We start from the raw sequence: 14,878 nt of genomic DNA, 5'->3' as shown, positions 1-14,878 counted from the left end.
CAGGCTAGGGATCAAATCGGAGCTACAGCTGCTGGCCTACACCATAGGCACAGCAGTGCAGGATCCAAACTGAGTCTGCGACCTACACTGCAGCTCACAGCAACAGGTCTATAACCCACTGAGCGAGGCCAGGAATCGAACCCGCAAGCTCATGGTTCCTAGCTGGATTCATTTCCACTGCGCCACACCAGCAACTCCAGATTTACCACATATTTGTTAGGTGAATAAAGGGATTAGGAGAACTTGATGCCCATGGACAAAGTTGGGTGGGTAGGGCGTGGGCCAGGTGTGCTCTGGTCTGCAATGAAGTCTCGCAGGGACCTTCAGTTTAGTCTCTGGCTGGTCAGTAACTGGCAAGTAGTTCAAGAGAATGGTGTTCCATGGGCGTTGTCAAGGGACTCACTCGAGTGATGATAAACATACCTCCAGGGTATGTTTAAAGTTTTCTCTCTATTTGTACCAAGTAAATAGGAAATCTTCCATGAGAACAATGGGAGGAATATCAGTAATTTCATTTCTTTTACTCTGTAGGACTTTTTGTATCGTGTAGATTTACTAACCAGGCTTGGTTAGGGTTGCTCTTCAACAACTTAATTTGAAATGAAGAAGAGAGAATATTAAAGGAAAAATTGCAAATTTGGCAAGATCATATTCCAGTTTGACTAGAAATCCTAGTTTAGGATTAGTATAAGTCTATAAAATGGCTTTATTATTTCTGCTAAGTTATATAATTCAAAAGTAGAGCTCAGAGAAAGTGTAGCTTTTGATGTATAGGCAATATCTAAATGTGATAATTATATAGCATCTTTTCAGTGCCTCTTCTGTTCAGGTCAGAATTCTTTGATTATACCCTGTTTATTTAAATTGTTCATCTTGCCCAGGCTTGATAAAAGGAATTTTAAGTGGTGTCAAGATGAGGCATTGAAGACACACCTGTTTGCTTCACTGTTAGAGGCTTTAAGAGAAATGTCTGAGGATTTTACTTGTGTTTCAGAATTTAGCATTACTGAAGAGGTTTTAGCATTGTGTGGGGGAATAGAATGATTTTTTTTTTTTTTTTTCCATGCTGGAGAGCCTCACAATTCCGGTTTAGTGAAGAGGGCCAAGTGAGTTGGCACAAAATCTAAAATTAGGAAATTGTCAGAAATAGAAAAGGTGGAGTTCCCATTGTAGCACAGTGGAAACCAACCCAACTAGGAACTGTGAGGTTGCAGGTTTGATCCCTGGCCTTGCTCAGTGGATTAAGGATCTGGCTACAGCTCCAATTGGACCCCTAGCCTGGGAACCTCCATATGCCGCAAGTGTGGCCCTAAAAAGCAAGCAAGCAAGAAAGAAAAGGCTTTAAAGAGAGTTTAAAAACATTCAAAAGGGTTTTGATTTATCAATTGAAGACAGTAATTTGATTGCATTTTTTGTTGCTGATTTCTTCAGTCCAACAAGTCTGTCTGGTATTAAATCTTGTCTGTTCATCTAGACTTATAGTCTCCTATGATAACTGACATAATGTTTTATTCATGACAAACTTGAAGAGTAAGTTAAATGACTTGCTAGATCTTATAGGAAATCAGCAGGCTATATACAGTAAGATGCTATGTACAACCTCCTAGAACTACAAAAAAGAAGTAAAATATATTTGATATATTTGATTTTTAGGTATAACTTAGGCTCTGGAAAGAAGCTAGGATTAGGGTCTGTCTTGGCTGTTTCATCTTAGGCATGGCTCTCCAGGTCTGTTTCTTCATCTTCAAAGTGGGAAAAATAGTAGTACCTAATTCATAGGGTTGTCTGAGGAATAAATAAAATAGTACATTTTAATTACTTAGCACCATGTCTGGAATATAGTAACTACTGAGTATATGGTTTTGGAGAGGAAAAAATTACCTGCCTGCATGCGTGAGGGCCCGAGTTCTACATCTGTCTCTTATCTTGGGATATTTCAGTCTCCTTGGCTCCCTAAGGAAGTCAGGTCCTCCTGCGTCAGCGTGATGCCTTCCCTAAGGCAGGATCCATTGGTCCCAAATGGCCCAATGGAGTAGCTACATGAGAAGATGGTATTGACTTGGTTTGAAAAGGTTTTCTCTTTACATGCTTTCTTTTTATGTTTTTTTTTTTTTTTTTTAAACAGTGCCTTTGAAGATGAGACCATGAAGCTTCGGCAGCTGAAACTGGATAATCAGGTGAGCAGAGTCTCCTCTTTTGAAAGAAGTAGACAGCTGTACTGACCATGCTGCTGACAGTCTTGACTCCGACGCCTTGGCAGGGCAGGAAAAGGTGCTACTGTTTGGCAGGAGGCAGCATCTGGAATTAGCGTTCATCGAACCCGGGCTCTGGGCTGTGGCAAGGCCAGAATGCTCTGAGGACATCAGCATTAAAACAGGCCAAGGATTTCTAGTCACTGAAGTTCCTGGGCATCTTTCATAAGAAGGAGAAGAATGTTAACGTTGTATTTCTGTGTAGTGATTTGGGCTTCCTGCCTTAAACACATCTCTACACTGTAACTGCATGTAACTCTAAGATTTTTTTCTTATCTTAAAAGGCAAATCTGAAAATGGTGGAATTGCTGGGTCACATGGTAACTGTGTTTAACTTTTCAAGGAACTACCAGCCTGTTTACCAAAGCCACTGAACCATTTTATGTTCCCACCAGCAATGTATGAGGCCTCCAGTTTCTCTGCTTTCCTGCCAGTACTTGGGATTGTCTGTCTTTGATTAGAGCCGTTTTAGTGGGTATGAAGTGGTGTCTCTTTTAGTCTTGATTTGCATTTCACTAGGGACTGATGACATTAAGCATTTTTAGTGGCCGTGTGTTCTGTTTATCCAGGTCCTTTGCTTATTTTTATTTTTTGATTTTTTTTCCTTTGCCTATTTTTAAATTGGATTAGCATCTTTTCATCTTTGAGTTGTAAGAATTCTTTATATAGTGTAAATCTAGGTTCCTTATCAGAAATACTATTTGTATAATATTTTCTTTAATACTGTGGGTTGCCATTTTACTTTCTTGATGGTGTCATTTTCAGCACAAAGTTTTACTTATTTTTTCTTTTTCACTTGCACTTTGGGTGTCCTGAGACCATGACCTACCTAAGGTTACAAAGACTTGCTCCTGCGTTTTTTTCCTATGAGTTTTACACTTTCTGTGACCTGGTTTGAGTTAATCTTTGTATATGGTGTGAGGTGGGGTCCAGAGCCACTGTTTTGCATGAGGATATCCAGTTGTCTCACCACCTTTTGTTCCCATCAAGTATATTGTGCTTTGATTTTTTACTACTCTTACTAGATACTGCTATTTTCAGGGTATGCAACTCCTTAACTGGCTGCAGAATGTAAAGATGTTCAGATTCTTCCAGTGATGGTGCTCAGACAGGGACCCACCTGAGATGGAGAGCGTTAGTGCCATCTGGTGGACAGTGATTGAAGTACAACATAGCCCCTTTGGGTTGGCTTCCCCAACTGTGGCTGTGTACCCTTAGAGAAGCAGTCATCAGCGCTTTGCATTGATGCTTTAGGACGTCTAGTTTAGAACTTTTATTCTCATCCTCCCACCATCTCACTTTGTGTGCTAGGCAAGTTGATTATTTCTAGCCAGACTGACCTCTGGCAACTATTCTTTTTTTTTTTTTTTTTTTTGGTCTTTTTTTGTATTTTTAGGGCTTAACCTTCGGCATATGGGAGTTCCCAGGCTAGGGGTCGAATCAGAGCTGTAGCTGCTCGCCTACACCAGAGCCACAGCAACTCTGCATCTGAGCCGTGCCTGTGACCTACACCACAGCTCACGGCAATGCCAGATTCTTAACCCATTGAGCGAGGCCAGGGATCAAATCTGTGTCCTCATGGATACCAATCGAGTTCATTAACCACTGAGCCACGACGGGAACTCCTCTGGCAACCATACTGGTCTTGGTGGTTGTACCTTGTGGTCAGGTGTTCTTTTCTAAGAGTTTTGTAAAGTACCAGCCCAGCATCTCTAGGGGGGTCCTTAGAAAATTGAGAATCAGTAAAGTCTAAAGCTATCCTTAATTTGAGGCTTACATGAGTTTTATTACTTTGTTGGATAGAGTCCTCTGATGCCCTCCTCCAATATAATCTCCTTTATCTCTTCTTTTATTTGGGTATTAATTACCATTCAGTATTTTGCACCTAGGGAATGACAGTAGGACCTACCACCAGAGTCTGGAGAAGACGGATTCATTGATTGGATTCAGTTTCCCAGGGAATTGGGAAATTTAAAGGTTTAGTTTGTGTGACACTTAAAAGTCCTGAAGTCGACATGTTTTAATTTCATCCAGGGCATCGAATAGTCACATTTGGCTCTTTTCCTGACTCCCCTTAGCTTTTCCCAACTTTGTAAGGAGTCCTTTGTTTATGTAGCCTCATTTAAAGCACTCTTAGCTTTTCAGGGAAGGTAAAAACATGAGTTGATGCTGTTACATTGAAACTCAGTTAGTGAGTTCCTGTTGTGGCTCAGCAGTAATGGACCCAACTAGTATCCATGAGGATGCAGGTTCGATCTGGCCTTGCTTAGTGGGTTGAGGATCTGGTGTTGCCATGAGTTGTGGTGTAGGTTGCAGATGTGACTCAGATCCTGCCTTGCTGTGCCTGTGGCTGTGGTGTAGGCCGGCAGCTGCAGCTCAGATTCGACCCCTAGCCTGGGAACTTCCTTACGCTGCAGGTGTGGCCCTAAAAAAGCAAGAAAGAAAGAAACTCAGCACATCTCTTCTCCTCCATCCAAACTCTGTGAGGGTGATTAGAAGTCAGGTGACAGTTTTCACCCAGACAGCAGTTTGCCCATTTGTGGTTATTTATTTTTTTTCTTATTTACAAACTTGGACCATAGGAGGGTATATTCAGTAGCTATAGCCCTGACATTCACAGTTTGACTCTAGAGTTGCTTTTTCTTAAGTTGTTGATCTGAATGGGTGTGGCTAGCACTGGCATGGGTAGAGAAAAGCTTCAGCAGAGACCTCAATAGGATCACTGCGGCCAAGCGTCTAGGCTGCTTTTGCAGGTCTCAGAACCTTGGTTTTGTCCATGAGCCCAGATGTAGCATGTGGCATCTAGCTCTCTGGCTCCCCTTTTCCGGACCATAAACAGAGTTGTTCTTTGGCACAAATGCACACTGGTCAGACTTAACAGCAGTCAGTTTGAACCCAGATGCCACTTTATTCATTTACAGTGAACACTGTATTCCTCCAGTGTGTGTTCACTGCTGGTGTTCACGATGCTATGATCCTGAGAATACAGTGCCCACGAGTTAAACGGAAAGTGAGAAGGCTGATTGGTAAGCAAGGAGTCAGAGGAAACAGAGTTAGATTGTCCTGAGGGCTAGTTCATCTAGGCTGGGAAGAAGCCTTATATAGTTTCCTGTCCTCAGAAGGAGTAAGCTTTCCAGGTAAATAGGACACTCTTGTCTCCCAGAGTCAGTATCTGTCTTTCTTGGACGGGCTGGACAAGCTGTCAGACTCTTGTTTGTTGGCTGCCCTTTTCTCGACCACAAGCCGAATATTCCTTGTGTGTAGAACATCATTTCTTGACCTGTGTTAATAAAGTGGGTTAGTTGTAGCTTGTGTTTTTGTTTCATCAGCCGTTTCACAGTTAGGAGACGCTCTGAGACTAATTAGCTGTGGTCACACAGATAAGCTGTGGCAGTTTCTCCTGTCTTTATACTTCACACTTATCGTCTCTTCAGGCAGATGACTTCTTACCCATTATACTGGACTTCTTAGTTGTTCCCAACTTGGTAGAAGCTCACTTTCCATTCTTTTGTTGTGTTTTGTTTTTTTGTTTGTTTTTTAGGGCTGCACCCTCGGCATATGGAGGTTCCTAGGCTAGGGCTCCAGTCAGAGCTATAGCTTCGGGCCTCCACCACAGCCACAGCAATGCCAGATCTGAGCCAAGTCTGCGATCTACACCACAGCTAAGGTAAAGCCGGATCCAGTTACTTTTTTTTTTTTTTTTGCTTTTTAGGGCCATACCTGAGGTATATGGAAGTTTCCAGGCTAGGAGTCAAATCGGAGCTTCCACTCTGGCCTATGTGACAGCCATAGCAATGTGGGATCTGAGCCAAATGTGCAACCTACACCACAGCTCGATGCAACACTAGATCCTTAACTCACTGAGCAAGGCTAGGGATAGAACCCGCATCCTCATGGATACTCATTGGGATTGTTACTGCTGAGCCACAACAGGAACTCCCCTAATTGCTTTCTAATTGGAATCTTCCAGTTGCCATTTTTTCCCCATCTTACCCTTGGCCCTAATTTGTTTAATTACCGATTACATAAAAATGAGGAAGAAAGCAAAACTTACGGCACTTTAGCTGATTAAAACATGAAAATAGTTTGTGGTTTAGAGGATAATAGTTTTTTTTTCCTCTTCTAATTACAAAAGTAAGAAAATATGGAAAACTGGAAAAATGAAAAATAGTCATCCATATTCTACAACCCTAAGAAATCACTGACACCGTGTTCCTTCATCTTTTCTCCTATTCATATGTGTTTATGTATTTTAAACTTGTGATCATTCTTTGCTAATATGTTAATTACCATGAACTTTTGATAGGTTTGGATGGTCTCAGCTTGGTTAGGAATGCATTTGAATCATTTTCATAGATCTTTATAGGCGTTCAGCAAATATATATTAAATGAAGTAAATAAATCTCTACCCTTGTTTTTGCCTCAATTTTCCATTTCTTTTTCTTTTTTTTTTTTTTTTTGTCTCTTTTACCTTTTCTAGGGCCACTCCCTCGGCACATGGAGATTTCCAAGCTAGGGGTCTAATCGGAGCTGTAGCAGCCGGCCTACGCCACAGCCACAGCAATGCAGGATCCAAGCCGTGTCTGCAACCTACACCACAGCTCACGGCAATGCTAGATCCTTAACCCACTGAGCAAGGCCAAGGATCGAACCTGCAACCCCATGGTTCCTAGTTGGATTCGTTAACCACTGAGCCACGACCGGATCTCCTCACCTTTCCCATTTCTTAAGTGGGGAAATTTAATTTACAAGAGATTTTATAAGGATCTGTGAAAAAAAGAAATAAAACTTTCAGAGTTCCCGCCCTGGTGCAGCTGAAATGAATCCAACTAGGAACTATGAGGTTGTGGGTTTGATCCCTGGCCTTGCTCAGTGGGTTAAGGATCCGGCGTTGCTGTGAGCTGCAGTGTAGGTTGCAGACTCGGCTCAGATCCCGAGTTGCTGTGGCTGTGGTGTAGGCTGGCAGCTGTGGCTCCGATTGGACCCCTAGCCTGGGAACCTCCATATGCCACGAGTGAGGCCCTTAAAAGCAAAAATAAAAAATAAAAAAGGATCTGTGAAAAACTGTATGTTCAAAGTAGCTGGATCTCAACATTGATGACCTGGCTGTCATATCACAATTTTTCCCAGAGAGCACTGCTGGAGAAGAAGCAGAGGAAAAAGCGCCTGGAGCCGCTCATGGTCCAGCCGAACCCCGAAGCCCGGCCGCGTCGGTCCAGGCCAAGGGGCAGTGAGGAGCACACGCCCCTGGTGGAACCTCAGGCTCTGCATGATGGCGTCGTTCTGCATGGTGAGTGTGGTAGCATCTCCTCCTGCTGCTGCCAGGCTTGGGGGCAGGAGGGCCCCCAGCTGGATCAGAGGGACAGTTAGCATCATTACTAGGCACCTTCATGAACTTTTATAATCATGCTCAGGGGCTTCGAGTTGGAATACCAGCCGTGGTCTCATTGGCGGGGTCCCTTAAAGTTCATGTCCATCCTAGAACTGTTGTTTTCGGTGCAGCCCGGCCCATTGCAGAGCTTCCAGGCTTGATGGTTACCTCGGGGCAGAATTAACCTTGAAGCCAGGAACAGATCTTCCTTCTGCTAGACTCAGGGACATCTGAGACAGTGACGGGGAAAAGGAGGAATAGGGCCAAGCACCTCTAAATCCAGCCCCTCGGATGGACAAAGTCTGGACTTCACAGGACCTACTTTGCTTTGTCTCATTCTCAGGCTCTAAAGTACAACATCGGGTCCGTTTTACGTCAGTGGCAGTCAGGGCGCGGCGATAAAATGAGCCCCAGGTAGTAAAGTGGATTACTCAGGTAACAAGTGTCCTCAGGGATGCGAAGGAAGGAGGAGAAGTGGAACCTGCGCCAGAGCCACAGCAACGCCAGATCCCAGCCGCATCTGCGACCTACACCACAGCTCATGGCCACGCCAGATCCTTAACCCACTGAGTGGGGCCAGAGATCGAACCCGCGTCCTCAGGCAGACTTTGTTCTTAAGTGGGATAATTTAATTTACAAGAGGTTTTGTAAGGATCTGGGAAAAACTGCTTGACCCTCTGAGCCACAGTGGGAACTCCTGGGGGTTCTAAATTCGGATCATATACACCAAAAAAACCACCCAGCCAAGTAGTGGATCACACTTTCTTCTTTTTTTTTTCTTTTCCTTTGGCCCCCAGGCATTGACGGTCCTGCTGCCTTCCTGAAGCCAGATGCTCAAGATTCGGAAAGCGGACTTCATGTTCTCTCAGTGGGATCTTCTGTCACAGAGGAGGAGCCTGAAGGAAGTGCCTCGGGGGAGAAGACCGGGGGCCCTGCCTCCAAACCAGATCTTCAGGACATTCTCCAGAGACATGGTGAGGCAGTAAGTTAATTAAGGAAAGTAGAAAATGTCAGCAGCATTAGCTACTATTAGGGCTGTTTCCTGGTTTTGACATTTTATTTGCACCCTGCTCCTTCTGCAGGGCAGCTGCTCGGCACTGTACCCTGCCTCTGTTTCACTGTTTCTGTTCCTCTGGTGATAAGGGGAGAGCTGACGAGCCAAATTAAATCAGCATGTCCTCCGGCTGAGAGTTTTTCCACTGGAGATTGTTTTGTGCCAGTTGGAGTTATCATTCCCATAAATGTCCCTGTACCTTTCAGAGGTCCCTTGCAGTTGTCTCCTTCTTAGAGAACTGATTTTGTAGTGAGGGGAGGGGTTATGTGTCCGCTTCCCAGAGGAGAAAACTGGAGGCTATGTGCCCGGTGCCCACTTTGCTGTCGGTGGGCACTGCTGCGGCCTGGGTGTGACAGGTAGAGTAGGTGCAGAGTCCTCTTGTTCGTTGAGAAAACACGTGTTGCGCGTGTGCTGTGTGTCAGGCCTGCTTCTAGGCACTTAGCATACAGTTGAGCACACGGTTGCTGCCCTCGTGGGGGCGTTTATTCTAGTTGAGGCTTTGTGGACCTACACAGCTACGGGAGCGTGGAGAGCGGTGCCCAACCCAGAGCTGAGCCAGAGAAAGTGATGTCGAAGCCGGAGCCTGATGCCTGAAGGGGCGCGGGTAGTTCGGAAGGGCGGGTGCTCAGTGTGAGGCCTTGAAGTGGGCTGGGGAGGCAGAGAGGTGAGCTGGGCAGGCAGGGGGGCTCCGACTACAGGGCCTGTGGGCATATTAGGAATTTTTCATCTGAAGAGTCACAGGAACCTCAGAGGGATTTTAAGCTGGAGGCTGTCACATTTGGGCTGTAGAAAAATTACTCTTCACTGTAAAGAATGAATTGGAGGGGCAAGCCCGAAAGCAGGAAAGCTGATTAGGAGATGAGTTGGCTGATGGCCTGACCTCGAGTTATGGTGTGGTGTGTGCGAGGGGAAAATCGGGAGAAGCGGAAATCCACCGGGGGGCCATGAGAAGGGACGAGAACATTGAGAGGTGGGGAGCAAGCTGAGCCACCAAGGGTGCACGTCCTGCTGTGCACAGGTGTCGGCTCGGAAGCAGCTGGGGCTGACATTCTGCATTTCAGGTGCTTGATGTATGTTAGCTCATATCTGTGGCAGTCCCGAGGGGTTTATACATATTAACCTCTCCTTATTACATGAAAGAAAATTGGTTCTCTGAGAGCCTAGGTAATCTGTCCTAGACCACACTGCTAGGTATTTAGGTGGCACACTTGGCAGAAGAAATTCCATGTGCACAGCCATCAGGTGTATAAAGCATGATGTGTTTGTGCAAACGGGGGCAGATGGCCGAAGTGTAGGGTGTGGCACAGGCAGCGTGTGACATGGTTCAGAACACAGCTCTGGAGCCCGCTGGCATGGTTTTGAATCTCAGCTCTGCCACATCTGGCTGATAAAGGGGGAAAAAGACTTAGCTTTTCTTTGCTTCCTTTCCCTGTCTGTAATATGAGTGTGACCGTGGTAGTTCTCTGCTACTGTTCTATGTTATTTTTTTTAATTTTTATTTTATTTTTTTGGTCTTTTTTGCCTTTTCTATGGCCGCTCCCGAGACATATGGAGGTTCCCAGGCTAGGGGTCTAATCGGAGCTATAGCCACTGGCCTACACCAGAGCCGCAGCAACGCAGGATCTGAGCTGCATCTGCAGCCTACACCACAGCTCACGGCAATGCCGAATCCTTAACCCACTGAGCAGGGCCAGGGATCGAACCCGCAACCTCATGGTTCATAGTCAGATTCTTTCCACTGTGCCACGATGGGAACTCCTCTGCTTTGTTTCTATCCCTGTGGATTTTCCTACCCTGGTATCTCCTATAAACAGATCATACACTTTGCGGACCTTTAAGGATGACTTGCACCGAGCCTCGTGTTGTCAAGGCTCATCCACGTGGTAGCCTGTGTCAGTACTTCATTCCTTTCTGTGGTTGAATAACATTTCATTGTATGGATAAGCCACGTTTTGTTCCTCTCTTCATCAGGTGATGGACATTTGGGTTGTTTCCCCTTCTGGCTATTATGAATCATGCTGCTCTGAATATTTATGCTTAAAGTTTTGTGTAGACATATGTTTATGCTTGAGATTAATTTTTTAACTGGCCTTCATCTGATCCTTGTGTGTCCTTGGGAAAAACCAGTAAAAATAGATCTCAGGTGTCCCTCCTCCGAGATGGTTGAATGTGGGCAGGAAATGGTTTGGAGAAAAAAGCCACCCTGCTTCTTGTTAAATCTTGTAAATGTGTGATGCGTGAGGGATAACTTCACCCTGTGGACCAGAGAAGAGGATGTGGAGTTTCCATCGAAGCTCTGCCTCTTTCTCTTGGGCGGATGCCTCTCCCGCAACCTCTCGCTCTCATGTGTCGATCAGAGTGCCAGCCTTCTTGTGTGACACACCTCATGCTTTATTGTATGTCTCTGTTCCTCGCCAGGTGTGTTCCATAAACAAGCAAGAGGCAAAGCAAAACGTAAGACTTACCAGTACCGCTCCTCAAACTCATAAATGTGAGAATAAAATGGAAAAATAGGTTTTAATCTGATGGTTTGAAATTTTCTGTGTAAACTTGCTCATAGGAGTTCTTGTTGTGGTGCAGTGCAGACAAATCCAACTAGGAGCCATGGGGTTGAGGGTTCGATCCCTGGCCTTGCTCAGTGGGTTAAGGATCTGGCATTGCCTGTGAGCTGAGGTGTAGGTAGCAGATGCGGCTTGGATCCCTCATTGCTGTGGCTGTGGTGTGGGCCAGCAGCTGTAGCTCCAATTAGACCCCTAGCCTGGAAACCTCCTTGGGTACAGCCCTAAAAAAAAAGCTGCTCATAAATCCAAGTAGCAGTATTTCAAAGTTCCCAATTCAAATTAGTTAACTAGGCTAGCGATGAACAAAAAATTCAGGAAAACAAGTGTAACTAATGGAGAGAACAATGGATTATTGATTCTGTTTGTTGTGATAAAATATACATAGCTCAACAGTTACTGTTCTAACCATTTTAAAGTATGTAGTTCCATGGCATTAAGTACATTCACATTGTTGTAAAAATTAGCAGCAGCATCTCCAAAACTCTTTCATCCTCCCAGACAGACTCATCCCCGTTAGACACTAACCCCTCATCCCCCTTCCCAGCCCCTGGCAACCTCTGGACTACTTTCTCCATATATTTGACCCTTCTGGGTGTCTCATAAAAGTGAAATCATGTGGTATTTGTCCTTTTGTGTCAGGCTTAATTCACTAAGCTAAATATCTTCATTCATTACGATTCATTAATGTCACAGCCTGTGTCAGAATTTCATTCCTTTTTTTTAAGACTGAAAATATTCCATTGTGTGTATAGACCACAGTTTATTCAACAGTTGATAGATAGTTGGGTTGTTTCTACATTTTGAAAGTTGTGAGTAATGCTGCTGTGAACATTGGTTGTGTAAGTATCTGTTAGAGTCTCTGCTTTCTGTTCCTTTGGGTATATACCCAGAAGTGGACTTGCTGGATTATATGATAATTCTGTATTTTTTTATATATTGTTTCCACAGTGGCTGCATAATTTTACGTTGCCACCAGCAGTGCACAGAGGTTTCAGTGTCTCCACATCCTTACTAATACTTATTTTCTAGTGTTTTTTTTTTTTTTTAAATAATGGTCATCCTGGAAGTGTGTGTTGTGGCTCAGTGGTAACTGCGGTGAGCTGTGGTTTAGGTCACAGATGCAGCTCGGATCTGGCATTGTTGTGGCTGTGGTGTAGGCCGGCAGCTGCAGCTCCAATTTGACCCGTAGGCTAGAAATTTGTGTATGCTGCAAGTATGGCCGTAAAAAAGAAAAAAAGTCATCTCAGTGCTGGCAAAGTGGCATCTTATTGTGATTTGTGATTTTAATTTCCCCCGAAGACTAGTGATCTTAAGCATCTTTTCATGTGCTTATTGGCCATTTATGTATCTTCTTTGGAGAAATGCCTATTCAAGTTCTTTACCCATTTTTGAGCTGGCTTTGTTTTCTTGTTGAGTTGTAGGAGTTTATTTAATCTGGATATTAACCCTTTATTAGATGATTGCAGATGTTTTCTCTCAGACATAATGTTTCAAAGAGCTAAATTAGGACAGCAACAGTAGGAAGGGGGAAACAAGGGATGGATCTAGGTGAGATTATGAAGAAAGGATTGTCAAAATTTGGATAAAGTAGCCATGTTTTAAGTCAGAATAGCTTGAAATGTGTTTTTTTTTTTTTTTTTTTTTTTTTTTTTTTGCTTTCTGGGGCTATGGATGTGGCCTATGGATGTTCCCAGGCTAGGGGTCGAATCAGAGCTGCAGCTGCCAGTCTACACCACAGCTCACGGCAACACTGGATCCTTAACCCACTGAGCAAGGCCAGGGATTGGACCTGCGTCCTCACGGATGCTAGTCAGACTCATTAGCCACTGAGCCATGATGGGAACTCCGCTTGGAAATGTTTTAAGCAAGAAAGTTAAAGTTACCTGTGGTTCAGAGGTTTCTGGCCCTTTTTGACGTTTCTCCTTTTCTGCTAGGTATCTCAGGGAGTTTGAACTTTGATGAGGAGGACACTGACGGGGAGGAAGAAGAAGGGAAAAAATTAAGTTCTCATTCACCAAATTCAGAGGCAGAGAGACCCAGTTCTGCATCCAGCCAGAAACCAACCACAGTATGTAGTTCCAACTTTTGCCTTTGGAACGAATGTTAACTGTTTGCTAACATATCTTTGGAATTTCAGTGCCATTACTGAATGAGGGTGGCTTCCAAGATTTAAGCTGGAACTTACACTGAAAGCTCCCAACTCCCTAATTTCTTGTGTCTTGAGCAGCTACTGTGATGCTGTACCCCATTTTAGTACTTTGCTCCTTCATCACTCTAAATATTCATATACTTATTTAGCTTCTCAGAGTTTTCCCTTATTTTGTCAGAAGGCTGAAGACATGTGGGTCAATCAAGAAGTTATTTTGTTCTTTAAGTGTTTCTCAAAGAGAATGTGAGGTTTTCTGACCCAGGCTTCTGTTGCTCACATGTGGCTGTTCTTTCAGGATACAGCAGCTTCTGGGACGGCAGCCCAGCAAACTGATAACCAGCTGGGAGAAATAGACAACTTGGAGGGCTTCGCATACAGCCCTGCCCCTCGAGGTGTCACAGTCAAGTGTCGCATCACCAGGGATAAAAAAGGAATGGACCGGGGTCTCTTCCCCACCTACTATATGCACTTGGAAAAGGATGAAAATCGGAAGGTGCGTGAAGTGATTCTTAAGACAGATCTTGTGGTGAAGGGAGGGTGCTGTGGGATGGGTTTTTTTTTTTTTTTTTTTTTTTTTTTGTTTCGCTTTTTAGGGCTACACCCGAGGCATATGGAGGTTCCTGGGCTAGGGGTCTAATTAGAGCTACAGCTGCCGGCCTATACCACAGCCACAGCAGTGCCAGATCCGAGCCACATCTGTGACCTATACCACAGCTCATGGCAACACCAGATCCTTAACCCACTGAGCGAGGCCAGGGATCGAACCCACAACCTCATGGTTCCTAGTCGGATTCTTTCTGCTGCGCCATGACGGGGACACCCCTGTGGGCCAGGTTGTTGATGGGTCTTAGGAGTGGGGCAGTGGGGGGTATACACCATGTCAAGTGCTGGGTCTTCCCTATATCTTCAAAGAGTTCATGGTCTAATAGTCAGATCTATCCCCACCTCAAAGAAGAAGAGTTTTATCCAGAATGTAAAAAGATGGAAGAGAGTATTTGAGTGTAATTATTTTTAGCTTCGTCCCTTTTTTGGGGTGAGGGGTGTTCCAGCGTGCTCTTTGGTTTTTTTTATTACAGTGCAACATGACATCAGGAAGAAGCAGAGCGAGTTTTAGGGAATTGGAGGAATTGGAAAGAGAGTGAAATAGCTTGTTTCTCACCCTAGAAATTCCAGTTTACTTTATATGTGAATTTGAGGCAATTTAATACTTGCCAGTCAACAAGCATCTTGTATTAATACCAGGTCTAAGTGGATGATTTTAAGAGCCTGGAGATGAAATGATAGCAGGAGTCAGTGTTGTTATAACCACTGTTTATTGAGTGTTTACAGTGAGTCGGGCGTGTGCCAAATGCTCTATGTATGTTAGCACCTAGAAGCCTTATGACAGCCTTCCTCCTTAAGATAAGAGTTGTTAGTCCTGCTTTATGGGTGAAATTGCTGGGACTTCAGCAGTGACATACCTTCTCAGTCACACTGAGAAGTGTCAGTGCC

At 44.4% G+C, this 14,878-nt stretch overlaps 1 protein-coding gene across 3 annotated transcripts in view; it reads left to right on the top strand.

The window, feature by feature from the left end:
- Positions 1-14,878, top strand: part of TULP3 (tubby like protein 3) — a 36,669-nt gene that overhangs the window by 15,476 nt on the left and 6,315 nt on the right. For all 3 annotated transcript variants that reach the window (XM_003126566.4, XM_005664076.3, XM_013997835.2), the window contains 5 exons: positions 2,126-2,177; positions 7,383-7,542; positions 8,421-8,597; positions 13,173-13,306; positions 13,683-13,880. In XM_003126566.4, the coding sequence (XP_003126614.1) occupies positions 2,126-2,177; positions 7,383-7,542; positions 8,421-8,597; positions 13,173-13,306; positions 13,683-13,880 (721 nt within the window). The remainder of the gene's footprint in view (positions 1-2,125; positions 2,178-7,382; positions 7,543-8,420; positions 8,598-13,172; positions 13,307-13,682; positions 13,881-14,878) is intronic.

The sequence above is a fragment of the Sus scrofa genome, chromosome 5 (genome assembly GCF_000003025.6).
Source record: "Sus scrofa isolate TJ Tabasco breed Duroc chromosome 5, Sscrofa11.1, whole genome shotgun sequence".
In the NCBI taxonomy this organism is placed as follows: Eukaryota; Metazoa; Chordata; class Mammalia; order Artiodactyla; family Suidae; genus Sus; species Sus scrofa.
This window is presented reverse-complemented; position numbering and strand designations above follow the sequence as displayed.